Source organism: Leptodactylus fuscus, chromosome 10, assembly GCF_031893055.1.
Source record: "Leptodactylus fuscus isolate aLepFus1 chromosome 10, aLepFus1.hap2, whole genome shotgun sequence".
Lineage (NCBI taxonomy): Eukaryota > Metazoa > Chordata > Amphibia > Anura > Leptodactylidae > Leptodactylus > Leptodactylus fuscus.
This window is the reverse complement of record NC_134274.1, coordinates 35,265,182-35,292,045: the sequence shown is the minus strand read 5'-3', so window position 1 is coordinate 35,292,045 and position 26,864 is coordinate 35,265,182. Positions and strand designations below refer to the sequence as shown.

General features: G+C 43.3%; 1 protein-coding gene across 1 annotated transcript; it reads right to left on the bottom strand.

Moving 5' to 3' along the window:
• Positions 1-311: 311 nt before the first annotated feature.
• Positions 312-24,232, bottom strand: LOC142219178 (uncharacterized). The gene is made up of 18 exons (XM_075288129.1): positions 24,154-24,232; positions 22,038-22,157; positions 20,031-20,171; positions 19,649-19,772; positions 18,098-18,183; positions 16,563-16,643; positions 14,774-14,915; positions 13,870-14,023; positions 12,908-13,558; positions 12,571-12,643; positions 12,140-12,214; positions 11,360-11,425; positions 5,093-5,233; positions 4,130-4,312; positions 3,463-3,541; positions 3,281-3,378; positions 3,091-3,199; positions 312-2,910 (listed from the first exon to the last, which is right to left on the bottom strand). The coding sequence occupies exons 2-18, from the start codon at positions 22,113-22,115 to the stop codon at positions 1,976-1,978; spliced, it is 3,216 nt and encodes a 1,071-aa protein (XP_075144230.1). The 5' UTR covers positions 22,116-22,157; positions 24,154-24,232; the 3' UTR covers positions 312-1,975.
• Between the last annotated feature and the right edge of the window lie 2,632 nt (positions 24,233-26,864).

Sequence of the window (26,864 nt, the reverse complement as noted above, 5' to 3'; positions counted from 1 at the left end):
GGCAACGTTCTGTTACGAGGGAGCTTTACTTTTTAGCTCATCTCTAGCCGTAACCACGAAACGTCGTAACCCGAGACTGTTGTAATCCGAGGACTACCTGTTATAAAGTGAACAAATGTCCATACTGTAGCTGCTCGTGTGCAGGGACCCGTAACAGTCCATACCAGCGCCGTGGAGTCTGTTGGGGCCAATGTTGGAAAAAAGTCACTGACTCAGCTTCAGAATAAAATGATTATATTATATAAGAATTGTCATTGTCTAATAAATTAGATGTAGAGTTTATCACATATTTACTTTCATAGGAATCGATCAATGACTGTTTCTATGGGTTTGAGGAGCTTCGCCGACGGTCTGACCAAGGCTGGTAGCCATTTACGGAGGAGTCAATGCTTTAGTCTACATACTCCACAGCCATAGAAAAAACCTTGTCTTGGTGTTGAGAGTAGAAACCAGAAGTTTCCATCCACTTCATTAGTATTTGGTACCATTGCCCTTAATCTGTATGACATGGGTCAAGTTTTGGATCTCCTTCCACAAACTCCTCACAATAGTTGGTAGGAATTTGGGCCCGTTCCTCCTTACCTGAGCCATGTTCGGAGGCTGCTTGTTCTCCCCTGTCTTTTCAGCTTCGCCCATACATTTCCAATAGGATTGAAATCTTCAGGTATCCGGATGAATCTGACTTGCGCACAGTTCTCTTCCTGATTTCTCGGCTGGTTTCTTTTGACTTTCCCATAAATAAGCCGTGTGCCCTAAAATACATCCACGGGTGTCTCTATTTAACCTATCAGAAGCTTCCAAAGACATGACGTCAACATATGGGCCGTCTCAAATTGTTTAAAGGCGGAGTAATCTTAGGGTATGGAAACTTCTGACTTTGCTGATAGTAATAACAATGCCTTAGACAATTCTCTCATATTATTCCGGCATTTGCCAAATATAAATAAATTTGTTAATCCGATTTGAACCTAAAATGGGAAAGGTTTATTCTGATTTCACGTCAGATTGTGGGAATAACTTGTATATGTGTCTTTGTATAGAGTGTATGGAAACGTCTGGTTCTAACTGTACATTACGTCACAATCTAATAGTGTGGTTCAGCCTTCCCCTATTCCCTTCCCAGAATACCCTTCTATGTGTGGCCATGCATTTCTCATGTGATATGTCGGTTTCTTAGCCGTATCCTTTATTAGATTTGGTTTCTGGGAAAGTGACAACTGAAATCAAACAGCTAGTTTATCAGCGGCAGGTAACACGACTAGTAGGATACTAATAGTAAATATGGACCAAACTCCTTGGCAACTCATACACATATTGTTACCGGATGGAGGAGTTTGCCCTTGTAACACCGTCACACCATGCATACTGGAAACTCGTGTTGGTCTAGATTTAGAAATAAGTATTAATTCCATCGCGAAGACCATATCTGAGTATTCTGGAGGAAGTTTGAGGGTTGTCTCTACATCGTGGCTTTGCATTATCAACGTTCCAAGCTCCATATTCAATGATGGTGACGAGAACGTGTTGTTCTACTTGTCCTAGTACCGGATAGAAGCAATAACGCAAATATCCCAAATCTATACATAGCTACTGTGTATGTAGTAAATACAAGGTCCCAAGTTTTTAAGACAAATTCATCTTGGAGAAGTCATTTACTTGATCCTACGCATTCCTTTACGTCCAGCTTTCCAGGCAGATTTTGTACACGTTCCCAATACACTGAATGTTTCTGCCCCCTGGCACTTTTCGAAACCATTTGCGAATCAGATGTCTCAAGAACCAAATGGAGAATATGGCATTTTACATGATCCATATTATGAGACATGTTGTCATTGTATATGAAAACCCCCAAGATAATCCCACTTGGAAGGCCAAAGAAATACTGTCTGTAAATAAGTCTTGACTTTCTTGCCCTTCCTGACGCACATTAGGTCCAGAAATAATGGATTGGCTGCAGAAAACGCCATTTGTTTTACTAGTTTACCGGCGCGGCGTGAAGTTTTCGGTGTTTGTCGAGAATCGATTTTTGTGTAAAACATTTCCCACAATCAGAGCACGGAAAGGGCCTCTCCCCATTGTGGATCCTCTGATGCTGTATGAGAACAGACTTGTACGTGAATGATCTCCCACACTCCAAGCAGTCATACGGCTTCTCTCCTGTGTGAATTTTTTTATGTCGAATCAGATCAGACTGAAATCTAAAACACTTGCCGCACTCGGGACACAGGAATGGCTTCTCTCCTGTGTGAATCTTCAGATGTTGGGCAAGGTGCGATTTCTGGGTAAAGGATTTGCCACAGTCCGAGCAGGTGTACGGTTTGTCACTAGAGTGGATCAGGAGATGTTCACCAAGAGATGATTTTTGATTGAAACATTTCCCACATTCGGGACATGAATATGGCTTCTCACCGGTGTGGATTCTCTGGTGTTTAAAGAGAACAGACCTCTGGGCAAAACTCTTTCCGCAATCCAGGCAGGAAAACGGTTTTTCACCATTGTGAATTCTCTGATGTTGAATGAGAACCGATTTGTAGGTAAAACTTCTTCCGCACTCGGAACATGTGAATGGCTTCTCCCCTGTGTGTATTCTCTCGTGTCGTATAAGATCCGACTTATAAGAAAAGCATTTCCCACAGTAAGAACACGAAAATGGTTTCTCACCATTTAGGACTCTCTGATGAATAGAAAGAGGTTTTGTTTTGCCACGGCCTGCGCCGGCCGAGGTCCCCGTGTTCGGTAGACATTGCTCACGTTTAAAGACAGAGGGTAATAGGTATGTATCGTGGACTGGGTGCGGAATAATGGGGTCGTCTCCTATTGAAATTTGTCTGATTTCATTATCTTCTATTTTACATGGAGCAGTTAAAGAAAAATGTTCTCCTGGGATGTCACTGCTGCTGTGAGCACATCCTGGGGAGAGAAATACAGATTTACATATGGACAACGACCTTCAATCGTACTCTCTAATATCTAACCGCAATCTAAACGCCACTAAGATGAAATCTCATAGCCTTAATCTTTATATATGATATAAATCGATATAGATATGTCTACACATGTGACAATGGAAGTTGAGCCAGTATTACTCACCAGGGCTCATTGCTGGAGGGATTTCCTCATCGGAACGCATCTGGTTCCCCCTCATATAAGCCTCGTCCTCATCTACAACTTCCACTTTAATATTGAGCAGGCCTTCATCCTAGATAACAATGGCAAGAAGAATAAATATGTGCACAGGTTGTAATTTGATAATTTGCTATTTTACCACAGTTGCACTTACCGGATGTTTCTGGGGGTTGTCGCTATTTTCTTCATCATAATTCTGGGAATACAAAGGACTGCGACATCTCTCTGGTGTAGTTTTGTTACTGGAACCATCTGTAGGAAACACTCACATGGTAAATGAACATTCATTCTTCTGGGATGATCAGACAATGAACATCCTTTACAATCTCCTCTTACCCTGTGAGTTAAGGGACTGGTGAGTCTCCATCATGGCATCTCTGTATTGTTTCTTGTGGTTTTCTAGGTAATTCCACTGCTGTGTAAATAAGACATTGATAAGTAACATCTTGAACCTTAAGGCTGTGCTGGGACTGTGTTAGCGTATCATTGGATTCCAATGATTGCTACAGACTGTGACACAATTTGCTGGAATTTAGGTTGAAGGTCTCGTGTGGCTTTGCCAGCGTAGACGTCAATTAAAGGGATGTGCACATGTGACAAGTTTGTCTTCTTTAACAGCCAAATTGTAGCTCTAATATAGTTGTGCGACAAGTTGTTGGCAAACTGCAGACATTTGTGGTTGCACAACTTGTATGCGATATGAGGTTGCACGACCAACGTCATTGTGTAGCCGTAACCAAAAACTAACACTGACCAGTTACACAACTATTTATTTCACCCAAGTCTTCCATGTCCCCCAGAGACATGAATGCTCAGCTCGGACAAGTGTGCATGTGTTTATATGGGGAGAGGGAGTATGACGCTGCTAGACACCTCTATTAATCGTTCCTAGCATCATCTATTAAGGGAGACTTGGTCGACCCTGCCATAAATGTGGGCTCGGTCGGCTTTTCTCCTATGGGGCCCTTTACTATGTATGACCAGCGTTCCAGGCAGCACTCACCTCTCCTGTCAGCAGATGAATGATCTTATATGTCAGTGCCAGGATCTTTTCATCATTGTTCCTTTCATGCATCAGTGAGCGAGCGAGACGCACGGTTATTCGGTTCTGAGTCTTGCTCCATTCTCCAGATCCATGTCTACTGTGTGAGACCCCCTGATCTGTTTTCTTCATGATAACACAATCCTGTATGTGGGCACAAACCAAAAATATTAAAAAAGCCTGTGAAGCCTTGTAAGGGGACGTTCACATCACAATTTGGCCAGCCGTGTAGCAAACCTGCTAAATAAAAGGTAACCTGTTAACATAGTTGAATTCGATGCAGGACCTGGGACGCTGTAGGACCTGGGATGACGTCATCCCAGCCCCATCAGCAGCTCACCTGGATGGGTGCCGCTTCTCTATGTGGGCGGAGCTATCGGCCGGCGTCCACAAGAACATGGCGGCTCTCAGAGGTCCAGAGCGTCCTGAACCAGCGCCCGTACTCTGGGGCAGCGAGAAGTGCGTACGCTGCCCTGCCTGTGTGGTCTTACACACAGGACTGCAGTGCTCTGCTGCGGTTCGGCCTGCTGTCCCGTGGCGGCTGCGGCCTCTGCATGTCTGTCGGGGACGTCGCCGATGTCTGCTCAGGGCGATCTACAGTGTCATTCGGCTGCAGGGGCACGAGGTAGGAGAAAGAAGCGAGCACATGATGGAGTTGGTAGGAAAAAAGGGGGTTGGCTGGCGCCAGGGGGGAGAAAAGGGAGCCGCTGTGGACACAAGGCAAAGGAAGAAGCCTGCACAGCGCTACAGGTGGGTCACGCAGGCGGTCAGGGTTCCACGGACGAAGTCGCGGGTACTACTAGTGTGTATATATATATATATATATATATATATATATATATGTTAAGGCTGCAGAATTAGATTATTTAATCCCCTCTGGATACAGAATTAATGTCACAGGACAAACGTTCCCGAATCCCTCACCTCTCCAGTAAGGAGACTGATGATCTCCATGGTGAGGTCGAGGATCCTCTCAGCCATTTCAGATTTATCAGCTTCCATTCCACTTGCAGAAAGGTCCCCACTGATAACCGGTCCGTGTTTGCTTCTATTAGCTCTGAAAACCTAAAGAAGAAACAGACAGTTATATCTCTGAAGGTATGAAAGGTAGAAACTTGCATTTGACAGAGGAGATTCTCTTCTTCTAGGTGACACTAAGGTTACAGTACTAAATTATTTGCAGAGAGATCATTGGTTAGAATAACAGTTGGGATCAGGATATTTATATTATATATTTTGCAGCAGTATAATATATATGATATAAATATCCTGATCCCGACTGCGTTTCCAACAAGTGATATCTCTGGAAATAAGACACATAGCACTGCAATCTTAGTGCCACCATGAAGAAGAGAATCTCCTGTGTCAAACACACGTTTCTGTGGTCTGGGGTCTTAGAGGTCATCAGTCCCTTTACACTAAATGCATCACATTGTGTTTTCTGCAAAGAACTTCTATGAATCCAAGTATTATGCCTGTGGAAAGCGCAGCCGAAAACACGAGTGGTAGGTGCTTAGCATGTACCATGTGCCGCGGCTTCATCACGGGGACTGACATCACCAGCCCAACCACTGCAGCTACATAGGGAGGTGCTAGAAACAGAAACATAAAGCAAACTATTGCATGAAACTCTTCTGTTAGCTTAAAGGGGTTGTCCCATCACAAGGATGATGTAAGACTTTTCCTAAATACACTGCTTCAGCAAAACTGCTTTGTTTGTCCACTATCTTACTTTATTCATTTCATTGTTGACACAGCCCTTGACTTATCTGCTCAAAAGTCAAGTGATGTATCTGCTGCTCTCAGGGGGGAGGAAGGAGGGGCTAAGTACACGGGAGCGAGCCTGTGTATCTAGCTATTCCTGTGTCTGCACCACATGACCTATCTTCCTGCTCTCAGATAGGGGAGAGGAGCTGCTTTCATTTCTGAACTCGTCTTCTGTTCTCCCAGTTATCAGGCTAGCTAGCTCCTGCCTGTACTTCATAGTCCAATATTGTGCATATAGTGTTGTTTGAGGACCTTTGATGACATCACAGGTCCTTCAGCCACCCATAGGATCACGCTATGCGGTGGGCGGAGCCACACACTAATTTGGGGGCAGAGCTAAACGGCAGGTTGCATGTGAAACCCCGCCCATCAAATGACGCAAGAAACCAGGAAGAAAGATTTTACAGCAGTGAAGACTGGTGAGTATGCGAAGTGGGAATACCCCTTTAAGGTCGGGGCCCCACATGGTGATTTACAGTCTACGTTCTACAGGCTACGTTCATATTTGTGCCCATGTCCACCTGAAATTGGTGGACGAAATATTTCTTAAGTGCACGGCTTTATTATCTTCTGCTTTCAGTTTTAAAGCGGCGGATCAGAACAACGGACAGCTGATGTTAACGTGAACTAACTTTAATGCAGTCTTATTCTGTTACCAATGGGTACAACCATTAAGGCAGGAACTTTCTATGGTCGGGACTAGTCAGAAACCCAGCCATAAAGTGTGTGCGCATTACATAGAAGCAGCCAGGGACACGACATGAGAGAGAGGACAACCTGGACATGATAAGGAATCACGGCTGGTTTTCTGACAAGTTCCAACATTCATGGTTGTATCCACTGGCAACCGATCGAGACCAAAGTTTTCTTAACCCTAAAATTTTTTGAGAAAATCTTTAAGGCTGAGGCTCCACATTGCAGAAACGCAGCTTTCTTGTTGCAGATTTTGCTGCTTTTTTGTGCCAAAGCTGAGAAAGGATTGAGCAGAAGGAAGAAGTAGAAGAACTTCCTAGATATTTCCCATTCCTTTTGTAGCCATTCTTTGTTTTGGCTCATAAAAATGCAGCAAAATCTGCAACACAAAAAGCTGTGTCTCTGTAACCTGGGGCTTCTGCCTAAAACTGCTGTAAGCCGATGGCTGGTCAGGTAATGGAGGTGGTGTACATCTCACCCAGACTACTCAGGTGCGTGAGATGAGAAAACTCCAGGAATGTTTGTTCTCAGCAGACAACTTATGTCTTTTCAGCTCCAGAGTCTCCTCGTCCTGGAGGCTTAAGAAGCCAGCTCCAGCAGCAACACTTTGGCAGAGTTTGGCTGGAGAGCAAACAGAGAGGTCATATTTTTGGAGCTGTGTCCTGAATGATTCTACTGGCTTTTGGATTTCTGTTATTCTAGGTGAGGTAACCTATTCTATGTTTAGTTAGTGCCTAGCCGGGCAGGTATTTATTTTTGCATTGTTTCCCTTTTGTTGCTGCACTATATTTTGTGAGTGAAAATAAACTCTACTTTTGTTTTCGACTAAACAAACTGGACTTGTGTGTCTATGCCACCCCACCTAGCAACCCCAGACCCTGCAACATTTTTAATTACTTATATTTGGAAATATATTTATATATTAATTGTCTACACATTTAAATATAGTTGGATCTGGAAAAAACAACCCTTGTGCTTCAGGTCCCATGTAACAAAACTCAGCAAAAAACCGAAGCAGAAAGTGTTTTTCATTGTGTTTTCGTAGAGCTGATTTTCCGTCCTTATTATACGTATACAGAAAACCGCCAGCGTTTCTGTAAGTATAACTGGCTGGCTACAATGTACAAAATATGTGAGTTTTTGAAAACGCAGCTCTGAATGGGAAAAATCTAGGAAGCTCTTCTACTTCTACTGTCTGCTCCATCCACTCCTGACTTTAAGGCTGGGTTCACACAGGGTTTTCTGGACTGGATTTTGACGCAAAATCCGCAACATAATCTGGCTCAAAAAACCGCCTTCCATTGACTTCAATGGAAGCCATTCACTTCCTTTTTTCCGTGAGTGGCTTCTTCCTGCAAGAAGCAAGCTGCCCTTTGTTGCCACAAACGTCCGCGGTGTGACACTCCCTCCCGACTAGGTCCATTCATTTAGGCCTAATCCGGAGTGGAATTCTGCAAAAGTCGCACTAGCCGAGGGAGGCGTTTTTTAGATCTGGATTCTGAGGCGGATTCCCGCGTCAACATCCACTCCAAATAAAACTTGTGAACCCAGCCTAACACACACACAAAAAAAATGCAGCAAAGGGGTAACACGGTGGCTCAGTGGCTAGCACTGCAGCTTTGCAGTCCTGGGTTCGAATCCTGCCAAGAACAACATCTGCAAGGAGTTTGTATGTTCTCCCTGTGTTTGCGTGGATTTTCTCCCATACTACGAAGACAAAATAAAAAAAAAGTACATTGTGATCCGTATATGGAGCTCACAATCTACAAAAAAACCCAAAGACATTGCAGCAAAATCTGCAACAACAACAAAAAAAGCCACTTTTGCACAATGTGAGATCTCAGCCTAAGCCCCCATTTGGCGGAAATGCTGCAGCAAAAACCGCAGTGTTTTACAGTCACTGCAAAGTGGATGGGAGTCTAGTGAACCCCATTCACAGATTGCAGGGAAACAGCCCTGTGATAACGCTGAGCTGAGGAGCCCCCCAAGTCTATGGGCAAGTACTGTCAGAGAAGGAGGAAGGGGGGCTAGATTAGGTTGTGCCCTGCTTTCTAGCGGTATATAACACTGCATGTACAGGAGGATGTGAGAGGTCCTCTTTAAACTTTTTTTTTTTTTTTAAAGGCTGTAATGATAAAACTGCAATTCCAACATTTTTTTTTTTTTGAGGTGTAAGTATATTTTCCAGCTTACAATACCTGAAGAACACTTTATAGGACCCAGAACTTTATCTTTCCATTGGCTGAGCTGTAGGAGACTTTGGTTTCTTTGGCACTAACAGGGTGACCAGAATCTTTGGCTTGGATTGGCTTCTGAAATTCAATTACTTTTTTTTATTATACTTATTTGTAGGTGTCACATACACAGTGTACTAAATGATAATCGATATTGATGACTTGGTATTACCATCCCCCAACTTGTAACATCTTAGCAGACAATTTATACATTTCCAGTAAACAGAGGTGCGACAATGTAGAGATATGACAAAAATAATGGCCCCAATCTGTAATATATTGGGGGACGCAGACACGTGACTGATCTGTCCCTGCCGTTATAGAGTCACATTCACACCGTGCTGTATTCTGTGCACATGACTTGGGTCCATCTTATTACATCCACCATATACAGGCTCCTCTCCAGGTCTACATTGCTATACAGAGTCCTGGCCCCCTCCCCTAATGTACACCAGCTGCACCTCCCACCTGTATACATGACATCTATAGGTCCTCTATAAGGTATACACTGTATATAGGACCCCAGTCCCCTCACTGTATATTGCGGCAGCACACAGTATATGACTACAGGCAGCCATGCTCGCTCGGTCACCATACACACAGGGCGGACAGTGCGGTGTCAGGGGGTGAGGTCTCCTGGGGATGACAATAACAAAGGAGACGCCGCAGCTACTCACCCCTCGTCCGCTGCTGGATTAGACGCGCTCTGATGACGTCACCGGCCCAGGTTTGCGGCCGCTGGGGGTTGTGGGGACTGTAGTCTATAGCGGAGGAGACTGATGCTGTGATATGGGGTGTATGGCCGCACCAAAATCTGAGCCCCGTTATTTTCAATGGGAGAACATTGCCTCAGTGTAATGCACGGATCTCACTCAGGCTGAGGTCACACGATGGGGAGAAGATGCGTTTATGCTGCAGTTCTATTTTCAAAAGAGATAATGACTTTTAATGATGTGATTAATATTACATAATTAATGAGATGTACAGTTTGTTACACATGTATTTTAATAGCAGTTTAGTCACTGGCTTTGAGTGAATGAGGTTCTGGGCGACCTCCGAATACCAGGCCCAGATCCGCTCCTGACTGTGGCTCAGATACGCGCAGGATATTACGTATCTAAGACGTTGCAAAAGAAAACTGCTGCAGGAATAATCGTGGCAGCAATGCATTGTGGTCTTTCCCGTCGCACTTTTCTGCTTCTATTATACCTATAGGGAAACCTCCGGCGTTTCCATAGTTATAATTGACATGCTGCGATTTCCAAAACTGCAACGGTTCAATTATCACAGTGCCGGCTACACGTGTTTTCCTGCAGGTTTTGGATTCCCATCCTCTGTACACTGACTGTAAAAGGACGCTTTTTTCTGCTGCATTTCCACCACGGCTTATATGTCCTTAAAGGGTTTGTCCACTGACTGTAGTTAACGTTACTTGCTCCAGGAGTTTGTTGAGGGCAGGCCCTGGGGTTCTGAGCCGGTCCCCAATTCATTGTCACATGCTCAGAGCCAGCCCACGCCCGTCCCCAGAATATGCGGCAACCCGATGAATACCATACAGAGGATGGAAGTACTAATTCTTTTCAACAGTGGCAAAAACTCTCAATAACAGTTTTCCAAATTTGCAAGAAATTTCCCAAACGCAATTTATAGGGACCTTTTACAAATTTCTCTTCCTTCCGCAGCCAAATATGACTTTTGGGCTATAAATTTATTTTTTGATGGTAGCCGAATCAGGTCTTGTTATTTGTGGGATGGGATTATTTTGGGAGCTATTTCAAGCCTACTCCAAAAACCCTGCAAAACCAAGCTAGGGCTTATTTTTGGAGAAACAGGGTAGCATGCTCATTGTCCTGTGCACCTGGGAAGGCAAGTGAGGCAGGCCTGGAGCCACCAGAGCCGTCACATCGGAAGGAGTGCTGAGACACTAATACATCTGCCATAAGGTGTCTGTATGTGTGTTGGCTGTTGTGCAGTGTTCACGTGGTCAGTGGTGTCTGGTCTTGAGCTGCCATGTGCAAAGTCAAATGGCACAATAAACGTGTAAGGTCTGTCAGGAGTCAAGACTGACGCTGGGGGGTTTTGGGCTTGTATAATGTACAGTACTGCCTGACCCAAGCCTATGACTGAGGTCTCCCCCACCCCCTTCCCTGGGTCATTGGAAAACAGTCTTCTTTGGAACTGGTCAGTTGGGTAAAAAAAGGTTGGGTCGGCTGCTATAGATGAGATATCCATCTGCTTAGATGCTCAATTTCTAGAGATGAGCAAATAGTATTTGAAACTCTAGTTTCGTATACCTCGCTCCCATAGCGGCCGAACACCAAGGGGTTAAGCGCCGGTCACTTCCAATCATTCCTATGGAACGAGGTATTCGAAACTAGAGTTTCGAATACTATTCGCTCATCTCTATTAATTTCACCTTATTGCAGGTCAAGATGCTCCTTTGATAGTTTGGCTGCTGGTCCAGCTATGTAAGAGCAGTCTGATCTGACCGTATTACTGGCACTTCATTCTCCTCCGATACGTCCGAGGGTCTCAGGACAACCGCTTCATGTACATTAATAAGCTATAGATATAGTAACATAAATCAAAAAACAGGTCTTAACATTTTTGTTTTTAATTAAGAAAACACATATTACAAAAATAGAAAAATAATAACTTAGATAATTTCTGATTTGTATAAATACACATTGCCCACCCTCCTAACAACCGAATCCCCTTAAAGGGGTATTCCCATCTCAAGGATCATATTCAGACTTTTAAGCTTGAAGGCTCTTGCAGGGCAGTCTTTTGTCTGGCTGTATAAGTCTTCATATACAATGTCCAGTCAATTTCATGTTGTGGGTGTGTACAATACAAAGCAGTCTGACCCCTATCTATTACTACTACTACTGGTAAGAACTAGTTTATTTACATGTAATTCTGCCAGAAGTAACTGTAAAATAGCAATCAATTAGCTAAGAAAAACCCAAGAGAACATAAAATACTGGAGATCCAGGAACACCAGACTCCAAATCCAGGTTATGATGCAGCTAAACAGATCCCCGACACATACAGGATAATTGCGGTCTATGACTAACATCCCATCAGCATTAACACAAGCAGCTAATTTACAGTATATATAAGTACATAGTAGACTCTCCTTATATTGTAGAGGTTGCAGCATGCTCTCAGTGCCTGTAGATTGCAGTACAGTCTGTGAGGAGAATCAGCCCCTGCGCTCTACATTTAATATGTGAAGAAATCCAGCCCCTCCTCCCTCCATTCACTCTGAACCCACCTTGATTTTGAAAATAACCAAGGACACAAATTCCTTAGTAATGGGGAGTGAACAGCAAACTATCAAGGGCGACATCTAGTGGCAGGAAGTCTAAAGAGGTGGTTCAGGGAGAAACCTTCAAAATTTGTATATAAAAAGTACATTACAGTTTGGTCCAGAATCACATGGTCTATTAAATGACACTAAGTTGTTTCAAAAGTTAGGGACCGTTTAAGCTATATGAAGTGTTTCACCCAATACATTGCTCCACTCATCCGGTACTGAGAAAAGGGATTTAGGTGTGTATGCAGCTGGTGGCCGAGGTTATAGACCTGTTCTCGGGTTGGGATAGGTCCGGCCTCTCTTATTCTCTTGTCTTTCTGCGTACCGCTCTCCATATTGAGCTAGATAAGCTTTATGAGCAGCTTCTGTAAATACAGAGATAACTTCACCCAACAAGCACCGGCAGGGTGATGGGATGAGCTGAAAACCAGGACGTGGAAAGGAGGGTAGACAGGAGGGCAGCTGAAATCCCGAGATGAGAAAACCCCTTTATATACCAAATTAGCCCTCCTATGCACCCTATAGAACATATTAGTAAAACGATGTACAGTAAATACTTTGTTAAAAAAAAAAAAAAAAGACTTTGCTTCCCTACAGACCTAAAGTTAATATCAAGTTAGAAAACGAAAATGAGTGAAACTAGAAGAAGCGGTGCGGAGGGTTGTACAGGAGGAGCAGGACCTTCTACTGGTGTACGGGGAAAGAAGGGGGTAAAGATGGAGGTGCTATAAACTAGGGAACAAACAATGGGCAGGGGGAGAAAAGGTAACAGGCTCAGTTTGGGTGGAGGTGGATACAACCCTGCGTCTGGGTTGGGAAAGGGAAGATGCATTACGCATGCCAGTAACCGACCAAAGGCTGTTGATGAGATCCCCAAGTTCGGGCAGGGGGAAAACAGAGTTAAAGAATGCGGCTGCCGCATAAACAAACGATATAAAATCTTGTTGGGCTTCGGTGCGCATTTGGCGACAGCAGGATGCTATCCCATATCCAAAGTAATCGAATAAGTCATTGTCATCAACGCTCCGGATAAGGGACAGGGCTTCACTCTCCATATCCAATTGCTGGTCTACTCTCCCAAGGGTTCTACGGCCTCGCCAGTGAGTGGAAGTTGAGCGTGTGGAGTGTACAGGGTATGTGGTGGGGTCTACCGGGCCAGCCGCTGATCTTGTGGCTGCTGCTGTGGTTGCCTCTCCAGGTACCGTTGGTGGCCATTCAACCTTTGAAGGTCCTGGCTTGTCCTCCGAGTCCTCATCCGTCTCCTCTGTTGGCTCTACAATTTTCAAAGCAGTGGCGTCCATGTTTTTCGGCTTATGTGTATCCTCAACGGAAGGGGATGTAGGCACGCTGTCTTTACCCCGCGAGTTACCTTTAGATCTGTTGAAGATAATCACTTGGTGAACAAAGCGATAAAACAAAAACCATGTGAGAGAGCACACCTAGACTAGACAGTCTGACAATGGACTACATGTACCACATTGGCTCTTGCTGCAGGATAAATCTGGTGTATCCTTACACAATTTTGTCAGCTTAATTTATGCAAAAATTTGGAACTTTTTTGGGTGAACAACGTTGTATTTTAGGTCATGCTCCTTTCAGTAACCCCCCCTACCCTTATATGTAAGGCATGAACTCCGGGTTACAGCAGATTTTATTACTTAAATTGTTTCTATGCGTTCAGTACTTACGAGTGGAATCCCTTTTTGGGCAGGATGAAGAGCAGCTCATCGTGGAATGGCACTCTGGATCGCTGGGAGGGAGGGGTCCCACTCCGTCTTGCGTTGCGCTCCTCCTTCAGAAATCGGTCCCGCACGGACTTCCACCTCTTGCGTAGATCACTCTCTGCATTGAAAACCATAATGTGAAGTTATGGAGGAGCCTATGGATCTAAACCCTGGAGGAGTTATGTAATGGTCACATAGTATCTGACTGGAGTATTGTCCCGGGCTCACTGCTGTGTACAAAGGTCTATGATAATACATGGGGGTGTGAATGGGGACACAGAGATGAATGGGTCAGTATGCTATCTGTGAAAAACACAGCAAAGCACACGGGTGTATGTATAGAGCCTTAGTTGTAATGTCATAGTAAAATAAGTATGGGGTCCAAATTTATAAGGCACAGCAGGTTTCTGTACTCCAAGAAGAATAAGGGAGGGATAATCTGATAACATGCACCTTCAATCCCTTGGGGGTGTATTTTAGGATTACTCGGGGTAAAGGATTAAACACGATTTTCCCCATCTCAGCGCTTGGTTACATATAGTCCAGTATGTATTCTTATTGTATTAACCATTACGAGGGCGTTCGGACAATCCAGTTAAGAGGATTTATCTGCCTTATCGAATCTCTGCCGGCGCTCATGTGACGAGAAACCTCAAGTACAAGATATGGTGGCCGGGCCTAAAAATAATCAAATACAAAATAATAGGGTACAGATTTTTCCCCCCTTTCATTATTCTGTTTTTGTGCCCATGGAGAGAGGAAGGAACGGGGGTGGGAATGTTTAGGGACATTTATAACATGATAAATTATTTTACTAATTGGGGCAGTGTAATGTTACCTGCAGTGTTGCCATATTACCAATATTCACCTATAACCCCCTGCAGTGACTCAGAGAATCCGCTCCAATGCGGGTACAGCGCCTTGCAGATGGATTCCCACGCTCGACGACGACGGTGCCGGTCAGTGTATCCAGAGGCACTCTTGTCCCAAAGTTCAGGACGGGCCTGCACCTGCAAAACATGGCAAGAAAAAAATTTCACCGTACTCTGTATATACGTTTACATCATTTTTTGCAATCACTATGCCAGAAGATCAGGCAACATACTAAAGATTTACACAATCCATTTGGTACAACCGACCCAAAAATCTTCTCATATTGTAGATGCAGTGTCCAGGGGAACATTACATGGGGTACATGTGAAGTGAAGCAGATGCATCGAAATAACAGCCATGTGCAGCACAGTAACATAAAAACACATCAGATACTAAATAAATATATTTTACTATATTTAAAAAAAATAGGGATTTTCTAAGTTTTGTGCATGTGCATTGTATATGGTGCAAGGTAACAAGTGAATGCTAAACAAGATGGTTATAGGGGCCCAGTTTTCATTGGCAAGAGCAGTCCATTAAATATTTGGGTATCCATTTATCCTCATCCTACGCTACCTCATACATAGTGAACTACCCTAAACTGTTCCAGGATCTTAAATAGCCTTAGGATAACTGGCGGCCCTTAGCTATTTCCCCACTGGATAGGATTACTGTAGTGAAACACTTGTACTTTTTTGAAACCCTCCTCTTCCTTGTCTGTGCCTTGCTCAGATCTACTCGACCTCCAGCGTGCCATCTTTCACATCATTTAGAATGGTAGGCAACATCGCATTCCTAGATCGGTCATATTGGCAGGTAGTGGGGTTGGGGGATCTCTTGGTCACATCTTCTCCACTATTACTGGACCACCCATCTGCACTGTATTCCATTTTGGGAGCATTGCATGCCTTCACTAAATGGGTGTAGACTGAGAATCTATGGCTCACCTCTGTGCACCATAATACTCTCTAGTGGTCCTGGTCTCCCCTAATCCCTCTGCCTCCTATGTTTGTGCCGAGTAGCTTCATCTGGGTTATCTTTGCTAGATTGTTCCTTCTTGCATCCCGTAATTCCTCTAGGATTTCCTTCTTGTATAACCTGCTGCTCCCGGGCTCATCCCTGGTCTAGGGCAGGCCTCATTTGGCTGATATAGTGGATCCGGATCAACTTTCCTGACCAGAGGGGCGACTCACCCACCACACAGATAAATGGCCACATGGGAGGAAGCTTTGGGTCGCCTGATTTCTCTCACTTAATAGCAAATTATATGGTCACATGCTATAAAATCCTTCTGAAGACTCACCTCAAGCTTCTCATGGATTGGTACCAAACACCGGCTATACTGCACCCCCTAAATCCCACTATTCCCCAAGTTTGTTGGAGATGTCTCTCTGAGGTGGGTATTACCATATATTTTGAACTTTGATGCCATCTGGGCCCCGTGAGACACCTACTGTATACTGAGAAATTTGTAACATCTCTGCAATCGCCCCGAGCTAATTGTGTAGCATGTTACATATCTTTTTTTTTCCCTTTGTTTTATTAATGTTAGAAAAAATGTAAATGAAAATAACAGAAAAAAAAAAAAAAAAAAGGTTATAGGGAACCCATCAGCTGGTTTGTGGAATCATCTCTAGCACAAGGAGACAGAGATGGGACTGAGCTCACCATGTTTGGGTCCCTAAGCCCCAGAAGCATAAAGAGTTATTGCTGGTTTAGGGGCCCCAAACCTGTTGACAGGCTCCTTTTAAGAGTAAATCTATGAAACCTTCCCTGCCATTTACCTCAGAGATCAGGGCGCCGACATTAATCCCCATCCTCCGGTATACCTTTCTGGATGCCATGGATGCCGTCTCTCTCCTTCTCTGAAATACAAACATAAGAATAAAGTCACGGGGAGATACACAAATTATATCAGTCAGATTCCTGGAACAACCTAATCCAAGTCTTGAGGTGGAAATGAACACAGAATACTTTGCCAATGTAGTCTGACAGAGAAGACGTGATTCTCAAGATTGTCTTATCCTCTGATCACAACAGACAGATGCCCGAGATCCACTAGAGACAAATTCCTCCAATCCCTTAAAACCAAAACAAGCTCCACTCATGGATTCAAGAAATACGCTCCGACCCCGACTGTCTCCCTAAATAATATGTTGTAGCTGCCTGGGCCACTTTCTGTATAGCGTGGATAAGACTAGTCTCCCCTCCTCTGTCCATTGTGAATGCCTGTTATGTTTTATCTTCCATGATTTTCTAATGTTTGTCGTTTCAGGTACCGCCATTTGTTTGCCGGGCGCTTTCCTTTCTTTGTTATGTCATGATTCCTTGATGCTACTTTAGTTATATCCCGTCCCTATTTTGTTGTACCCGGTCCCTGACTCCACAGCTCTGCACATGAGCGCCTATTACTGGTGACCCAAGGCATGTGCGGCCCATATGTGCACTTCAGAAGGCCTCGGTATATGGTAATGGCGCTTCTTACTAGATAACCTTCGGTGGGGTACATGGGTCCATAACCCTGGATCATGTTACATTTCATTCTCGCTCACTTGGGTTTTATTTGTTGGCAGGATGTCTTGTACACTCGTCACCTCTCTGAGACTACATTAATAAATGGCGTTTGTGCCAGGAGCTCAGACGGGGTCATCATTGATGTGATTTACTATTTCTTTCTTCCTTCCTTCCCTAGTTGTAATAGGATTATACTTCAAGTTTTCAGCCCTTTTGGGATTTATCTTATGTTCTCCATAGGTCACCACTTAGGCAGAGATCAGGGACATCTTATCTAGATTGTAAGCTCACCTGTCAAACCCTTCTTGACACGTTTTGCCTTATGATTTATTCCCTGTTCCTCCTACAATGTAATCTATTATAATTGTGTATATATGCTTGCGCGCACATCCCTACATAATAATATTTTTATTTGCTGTGCAGATAAAACTTAAAAGAGGTTTTCCAACTCCAAATTGATTTTTCTGGAGGCCAGCAGCAGTCGCGCCAGCTCAAGAAATAGGATTGTATCTGCAAGTTCCCAGAACCACAGGTTTAGAGTGGACAGAGCTGCTGAAACTTTTACTTGAACAGAAGAGCCTGCACGCTCTCTCCAGTCACTGCTATGGTTTCTAGTGCTCAGACACTACTGGAACAGCTGATCTGTGCAGGGTCCGGGTGCAGGATCACATACGGATAACCTATCCATTGGACAAGTCATCAGTATGAAAAAAATCAATCTGGGGCTGGAAAACCCCTTTAGCAGAAACAGAACGTGACAGGAATGATCTGGGAGTGAATCCAGTTGTCTGGTAACTCCATTTACCTGCCGGCCCTGCGAGCCTTTCCGAAAACCTTTTGAAGGCAGAGGAATTGAATATCTCTCCGGTTTTTCTTCTTTGATGAATTTATCTGTTGAAGATACACAAAGTGACTGGACAGGCTGGAGGAAAATGGTCATCAGATCTCTGGCATAGAAAAGGTGCGAATATGTGCTAATACTTATGACTTTCTGGTCAATATGCTACGCTTGCTGCTATTCTACAAAGTGGGTGAGTATCGGCATGAAGGGGCGTGGCCTTTGCAGCATGACATATTTATACCAGAAAATTGGCGTTAATTACATCTTAATACTATGACACTTACCTGGTGTACATTTCCATTTCTGGTGCACAGACATCCTGAAGATGTGCCAAACCTGGCACAGTGCACCCCAGATTGTTAAATATTATGATATTACAATATTCATGGCATACATAGGCTTCACTCCTCTATATTTTGGTACATGGGTGCAGTTAGGGTACACCATTTTAGAGATGTCCTTATAAAGCAACAAGATCGAAGGCAACACCCCCTCTCATGAACATAAATGAGTGATAGACACATGTCGTTGTTGTGATGGGTGGTGGTCATTCATGGGGGGGGGGAATCTATGGCAGGTCTGCCTGCTATCTCTCTCTCTGTCATCTTGTATAAGATGTCATGACCATCCCAGAGTCCATCAACCAGATGATCAAGCATGAACCAAGCTGGAACTACAAGATATCCAGATGAAGAAATCTACCTATGAGCTTCTCTGATGATGTAAGCTAATGAGACATTGACTGAGATTTCTGTAATTCTGGAAGTTTTCCCTGTTCCTGTTTTTTCCTCGAAGACATTAATAAACCTCCATATTGTATTTATAAGAAGCAGACTCTTCCTATCATGTTTCATTATGAGTCCTATCTCTTAAGCTCTCCCTAATATTGGATATTTTACAACTCTGGACAAGTCGGGAAGGGGGGGGGGACCTTCCTGTAGTGCAGAGCAGTGAGTGTTTTAGCAGAGGTGCATAAGTAAAGAAATAGTTTGGATGTCTTCTTAGCTAGGTGTCTAGGGGGTAGGTAAGAGGGTCCAGAGGGGCTCCCCGTATAAAAAGGCTGTAGTAAGGGATTTGACCTCCGTCCAGCCAGCAGGGGTGGATCTGAGGATAATCCCAGACAATATGGCATAGCATGTCCACTGCAGCCTGGCAATACCTGAAAATATAGGAAATGTTAGGGATGAGGGAGTGGAGTAAAGCTGGGGTGTGATACCGATACACGGGTTATTTATATTGGGTTGGAGTTAGAGCCGTGTAAAGTGACTGCTCGCTCTGCAGCTCCCTGGATGTCTCCTGCTCAAGGTGAACTCGATTGCACTTTGCTCAAACCCCGATATATATATATAATATATATACACACACACACATACACATATGTGTGTGTATGTAGGTGGTTAAAGGGGAGTCTTATTCTTTCCTGCTCTTCCACTTCTGTTTTATTTTTCTCAAACAAAATTCTGTAAAATTACTTATTGAAACAAAACTCTATAGGCAAGGAAAGTCTGCTCTTACCAAGTGATATGACCGTCTGGCGATTTTCTATAATAGTGTCCTCATACTCATCCTTGTGTTCTTCTATGTACTCCCACTCCTCCATGGAGAAATAGACAGTGACATCCTGACACCTTATAGGAACCTGACAACACAATGATAGAAAAGTGTGACAACCAGAAGCTTTAGGAAACAATAATGACTTCTGAGAGTCAGCTCACATTTTGTTATGAGGTCAGCCCACCATTTGTCCATGTTCCCAATAACAATGCTACAAGCTTTATTGGCATAAGCTCCAATGTTAGACATCTTGATTCTACAACACTTTGGCTTTGCTGCCTCTATACATCTCCCGGCAGCAGCTCAGCCATCATCCAGAAACCTCCCTCCCAGCAGCGCTCACCTCGCCTGTCAGCAGCTCAGTCATCTTGTTGGTCAGTTCCAGGATCTCCTGATAGCTGCTTCTCTCAGACACCATGATAGGATCCTGGTTCCTGGTCCATCGTTCACCCTCCTCAGATATCTTCTTTACTACTATGTAATCCTGGACATAGGGAGAGTCAATGAATCAAAAAATGGTACAATGGAAACCAAGGCTGCAGAGTCAGAGTTGGAACCAATGACTAAAAAGTTACCAACTCTGGATTCTTAATAAAATGATTGATAATTTGCAACTATAATTATTAATACCGTATAATAAATGAGATGTATAGTCGGTTACATATTTACTTTCATAGATATTCAGTCACTAGTCTTTTAATGAATGACGCCGGTTCACACTAGCGTTGCCTCTCCGTTCTCCTGGTTTGTTGGACAGATCCCAATGACTACAATGGGGTCTGTCATCTTAAAACCAGTGTGTGTGTGTGTGTGTGTGTGTGTGTGTGTGTGTGTGTGTGTGTGTGTGTGTGTGTGTGTGTGTGTGTGTGTGTGTGTGTGTGTGTGTGTGTAATGTTGTGCAAGACAATTTCCTCTCCCGAATTTCAGGTGGACATTGCGATGAATGTGCAAATGTGACCATCGTCTTTGAGGATCTTTACTGCTTCTCTACCATGGCTTTTAGTCATTTGAAAAGGAGTCAAGTTAGAACAGGAATCGGAGGGGGAAAAAAAAACAGAGGTGTCAGTAAGTTGGACGACCAACACCACTGCCCTGATGGAAATATTAACTAGATTCCCATGACATCCAATCAGACGCCATCTCTTATTTTTCAGGTCTGTATAAAGCAGCCATCAGAGTGGTCGTCACGGTCCATCGATATCACTTAGAATGATGTAACAGTAATCAAATATATAAATATCCATACAGAAATAGTGTGACAATAGCACAATATACATAGGTATATAAAAATTAGTACAATAATATGTGTATAAGTAGATTGTGGGGGTACCAGTAGGTCGGGGGCCTCGTGGCTGGTTCTATCTATGACATCAAAAGGGTGGAACACATCCAAGGATATCAGACCTAGAGATTCGGTTAGGCATGTCAAGCGAACCCTGAGGTACACCATTTATAACAGAGGACCCAGAACTGAAACCAGGGGTACAACACTTGGTCTACAATGCCAATGGACCTGATTTTACCCATTCAACATCTATGAGGGACAGTCTGCAGAGGCATGGACTAAAACAAATTGAGCCAGTCTAACCACCTGGTAACATTTCAGGAAGTTTGGGACTAATAGCCCCCCTAGCCTTCTATGATAGAGCATGATATGGTGGGCAATGTGAGGCCATCTCCCAGCTCACATTTAGGTCTGTGGTAGATAGTGAGATAGAGAGAGTGCAAAAAAGTACAAGATCCTCAGGAGGACAAACATCCTAGAGGTGTGAGAGGTCCCAGGACCGCAAGTCTCGCCTGAAATAGTTAAGAATAATTCTGGGCATAGAACTGTTGGATGGAGGGTGTCAAGGATAATCCCAAATAGGGGAGGTAGTATTGTCCAAGCTAGAAACTAAAATTAAGGTCTTTTAATTTCTTGATGTGAGACAGTACAGGACTTCTGACTTGGCGGAGTTTACGTGGAAACCAGAAAATTTGTTCCATAACACTAAAAATTTTAGGGGGGGAGGTAAGGAAAGAGATTGTCAGCTTGAGCTTGTATTGTTGAGTTGTTATTGTGACACCTGTAATGTCTGCATGGCGTCTGATCAATTGAGCAAGGGGTTCCATAATCAGGGCAAAAAGGGCAACCCTCAAGTAATCGAGATGTGCGTAGGGTGACTAGAGGGCATACACTATGGACGAGGAGTAAATCACAACCCACAGTATCAAATATATTAAATGTGACAAATACGTAATCTCAGGTGACACAGTCAAAGCCAGTACAGATTAGACCAATGGATTAAATCTATGTCACTTTATACAGTCCCAAGACAAGACACATGACAGGATTCCCAGGGTCCCTCACCTCTCCAGTCAGCAGGTAGATGATCTCAAGGGTGAAGTTCAGTATTCTCCCAGCCATCTGTTTTCTCTCCTTCTCCATTCTCACTAAGTCAGCAAATGCTTATTTTCCTGCTAAAGAAATCTGAGAGGAAAGGAAGAATCGATTAGATTTTTTTTTTCTTAGACTTTTCAGATTTGTCAGCACTGAACTGCCACTTTAAGAAAAAAAAACAGAGCGCCATGGCACGCGCTACAGTCTACAATGTGAAGCCCTGACCCCATGTTGCCGAGAGGAGCAGGAGAAGCCATAAAACCGCCTGCACAGAGCGCATTACTCTGCAGGCAGGTCAGGAGCTCCTCTTAGCCGGACAGTGCGGGTGCGTCGCGTCACCTAGCAGAGGGTTGTAGAACATGCCAGGGATCTCTGGGTGAAGGGGGTGTAATAAATGGCATTCAAAACCCCTCCACCGCTTGTGTGTGGCAGTCATTATACTGTATGATCATGTGATTATTGGTGGGCACGTTCTGCTACATCTATGTCAGCCTGGAGCCTAAGCCTTTCACAGTACATGGACACAAACAGGATGATGTGCAAATTTCAATGCAAAAAATCTTCACCATAATCTATCAGCATTACAGGGGTTGTCCAGGGATTAGTCTTTACCTGTTTAGCACCCAGAACTACCAATCCCTGGACAACCCCTTATGCTGATGGATTATGGTGCAAATCTGTGTCCATGTACCCTAAAAGGCTTCAGGATCCATGCTCACGTAGATATAGAGCACAGAAATTGATCCATGGTGCAAATTGGTGCCAAAAAATAGCTTCAAAATCCGAATGCCAAAATCTGGATTGTTTGTGGAAATCCCTGCATTTATTCTGTATATAGTTCCCGACAGTTTGCATGAATCCGTACACAGAAACATGTCTATGTGTGAAGCTGCGAGGAAAGGCGAGGGCAGCGGCGCACAGTAATGCCGTATTAGGATAAGACCCCATGTAGTGGGTGCAGCCAAAAAACGTGGCAGAATTACATCATGGTTTTTTTTCTGAACGTTTTTTCTCTCTGGGCTTCCTGCTTCCATTACACCAATACAAAAACCGCCAGCATTTCCATAGGAATAAGTCACACGGTGCAATTTACATAAATGCAAGTGTTTTTGTAATTGTATATATATATATATCTCTATTTTACACACAGACAGGTCTGTAAATGAAGGTAAAACTTCCAGGATCCATAAAAAATAACTTTTAATCTTCTTTGTTAAAACATGTATAAAATACCTTCACATACAAGGATCCATTGACAACAGAAAGTATGGAGTTTGGCTGACATGTTTCAGTGCTGTAGCCCCTTAATCATAGCATGACTGAATGAAGAAATCTCAAACATTTAAACAACTTCCCACTGTCACACCCAATGATATGGAGCACAGATTAACCCTTCATATAGCAGAACAAAACATAGAGCATAACAATGAAAAAATAAAACAACATTGCACAATCCCCCATAATGAGCTTATTATTAGGTCAAATGGTTATAGTTAAACCTGCAAAGCATACATTGTTACAACTGATAACTTGTTACAATATGCAGCAGTCATGTGATGGATCCTTGTATGTGAAGGTATTTTATACATGTTTTAACAAAGAAGATTAAAAGTTATTTTTGATGGATCCTGGAAGTTTTACCATCATTTAGAGACATTGGTTCCCAGCTGCTAATCCGGGTTCTACTGCACATCTGCATTGGCTCATACTGCTATATATTGAACAGTGTGTGGATGAGCAGTGTTTTTCTGTTTTTACTATATACCATATATACAGACATTATAGCACATATATAAAAGATGGGGGGGGGGCGGTATCAGCAGTAAATATATATATTTATATCTTACACACAGACAGGTTACTATATAGCATATATACATACATTACAACACATATCATACACCTACCTGATCTCTATACAGCCACAATGACACTGAATCTAGAACACACACTATACCCTACACATCCACCTACATTACACGTCTACAGATACCTACACATATACAATACCCATATACACCCACTATATACACCTAGAGCGCCACACGGCGGCCCCCAGACACCTCACAGCACAAGCCGCACATACCCCGACCTATAACTTCGGGACAGACGTTACATCCTAAAGGTTGCAGGACCTGTAATGATGTCACAGTCATGTGATCAATCAAGCCAAGTCTGTACAGGACCTGTGATGATGTCACTGCCATGTAATCAGCCACCTATAGCCTAGTTTGTATAGGACCATTTAGAATGTCACGGTCACGTGATCTATCACACTGACATCCCAGTGTACAGGACCTGTGTCGACGTCACGGTCATGTGATCAGTCATTCATAGGCTCGTGCTAGTACTAATGTACCTGGAGGGCTCAGAGGCCATAGAGGGAGGGGGCGCTAGTGGGGACGTGGCATCTCACAAGGGGGCATAGAAGCCCATACACATTATAGCACTTATTTTACTGCCCCCACAAGTATATTGCTGCTTCCTTTATAGGCCTCTGAAAAATATAATGCCCTCTTTACTGTCCCTCCCCACACACACATAGTCCTAACACCTCTTTTAGGGTCAGCGCACAAACAGTTTATTGGTGCTGATTTTGACGCTGAATCCACCTCAAAATCAGACTCCAAAAAAAACCTCCCAATAGTGTTGTATTGGGAGGCTTTTTTTGGAGGTTGATTTTGAGGCAGATTCAGCGTCAAAATCAGCGCCAAAAAACTCAGTGTGCACTGACCCCCATAAGTATATTGCTCCCTTCATTGGCACCTACACAGTATAATGTCCTCTTTTTGTCTTTTTTTTTTAATGTCCTGAAAAGGATTCACCATAGTCCTAACCATGTATTCACAGGACACATATTTATCATCAGCCTGTGAATATTGGATCTCTTTGTCTATCTATCTATCTATCAACTAGATAGACTCGGAAAATCAGCGAATACTTGGAAAGTTTTGCTATGTTTTGGAGATTCCTCTTATACATCTCTGAAGAATCAACTTAAATTCAACATCTTAAAGTTTCTGTGAAAATGTATATCTGCCTATACTGCTATACTGTGTCAGTGGAGAACATTGTGTCCACAAGTGTCCCAGTATCGGGTACCGTTCAGTTTGTTGGCGTTCCTTTCATTCTGTGTTTAGGTTCATTACATAATAAAGGAAATTCATCAGTCATTTATGGGAGATTTACAAAGACTGACAATATTAATGCCAGTCTTCACATCCCCTGTGCCAGCTCATCTATGACAAGGTGCCAACATCCTCATATATAAGGTGCACCCTCCACCAGGTCTGGAGAGAATTTAGTAAACCGGACTCTTATGATCTAACCAGAGGAGATGCAAATGCAATTCTAGCGGAGTCAGCTTTTCTTTCCTTAGGATCAGATAGGAGGGCTGACGCAGACAGATTTTTTGTGACAACCTGGCAGCTGGTAAATCAAGTTTGGGACGCAGTATCAGAGGAACATAACTTGTAAGTAGCTGTAAATCTAGTGCCAGGGTCCAATGGTTTCTCAGGTTTATTCTAGAAGGATTAAAACCAATCTATAAACCAGATTGTTCTTTATTTCTTTAACATTAGGAAAGTAAAACAGGATTTTTCTCTGCCCGATGTCTGGGGAATAAGCTGTTGGCAGACTGTGCGGATCTGGTGCTGAGATTTCATCTTCTTTAAGAAAGGAGCAGTAAGGAAAACAACCCAGTAAGTAAAAGTGAAGGGCGACAAGGATCAGATACACAGCATATAACATAGATCGGCAGGAGCAAGAAATCCCTTCAGACTTAGCCTTTCTAAGGCAGAAGTCTTGTGGGATGTCAGCAAGTAATCTGGTCAGACAGAAGTGGAATCATCATGGAGTATAGAGAGCGTCAATGCCAGCACCGCCTAGGGGATTGACATCTGATGGCTCTTTGTATGAGGGAAATACATAAAAAGTTTGGCTCCTGAAGAACTAGAAACCTTCTGGGGATGTTCACACTGCAGGTGTCCACATAAATCTCTTACAGATTTTAGTGTTGGGTTATTGAGCATGGACTTACAGATTTGATGCTTTACAGCAGGGGTAGGGAACCTTCGGCTCTCCAGCTGCCATGAAACTACAACTCCCAGCATGCTCCACTTCCATGGGAGTTCCAAGAACAGCAGAGCAAGTATGCATGCTGGGAGTTGTAGTTTTGCAACAGCTGGAGAGACGTATGTTCCCTACCCCTGCTTTACAGGTTGGATTTTTGCATTAAAGTCAATGTAAAAAAAATCTACGCTGAAAAAAATCTACAAGGTATACATTACAGTATTCAGAATCGTATTGACATTTACTACATGTAAATCCGCACATTATCCTGAATGTGCACAGGTACATATAGATTCAGGAGTTACATTATCTACAGTATAACTATTCACAGTTACCAGTCCAATAATGCACAAACAAGAGACTGGGAAGCAAATATGTCCTCCTTCCCTAATCTGAGAAATTACAGATACAATTCCCTATTTCTCTTATTATAATATCTACAGCCTACAACACTAATACACAGGTCAGAGATTGACTAGTAACACACAGGCAATGGTTGGCTTATAACACACAGGACAATGGTTGACTAGTAATACACAGGCCAATGTTTGGCTTATATCACTCAGGCCTGTTCACTCTGTAAGCAGAGCCGCTGTTATCATTTGCGTTTCACTGCTACAGCTACAACTAAAAGGAACAAATATAGATCCTGAATCTCCAAGTGCGAGAGAATAGCCCTGATCAGAAAAAACATGTTTGAATGTTTTAAATAAAGTTTTTATTAAT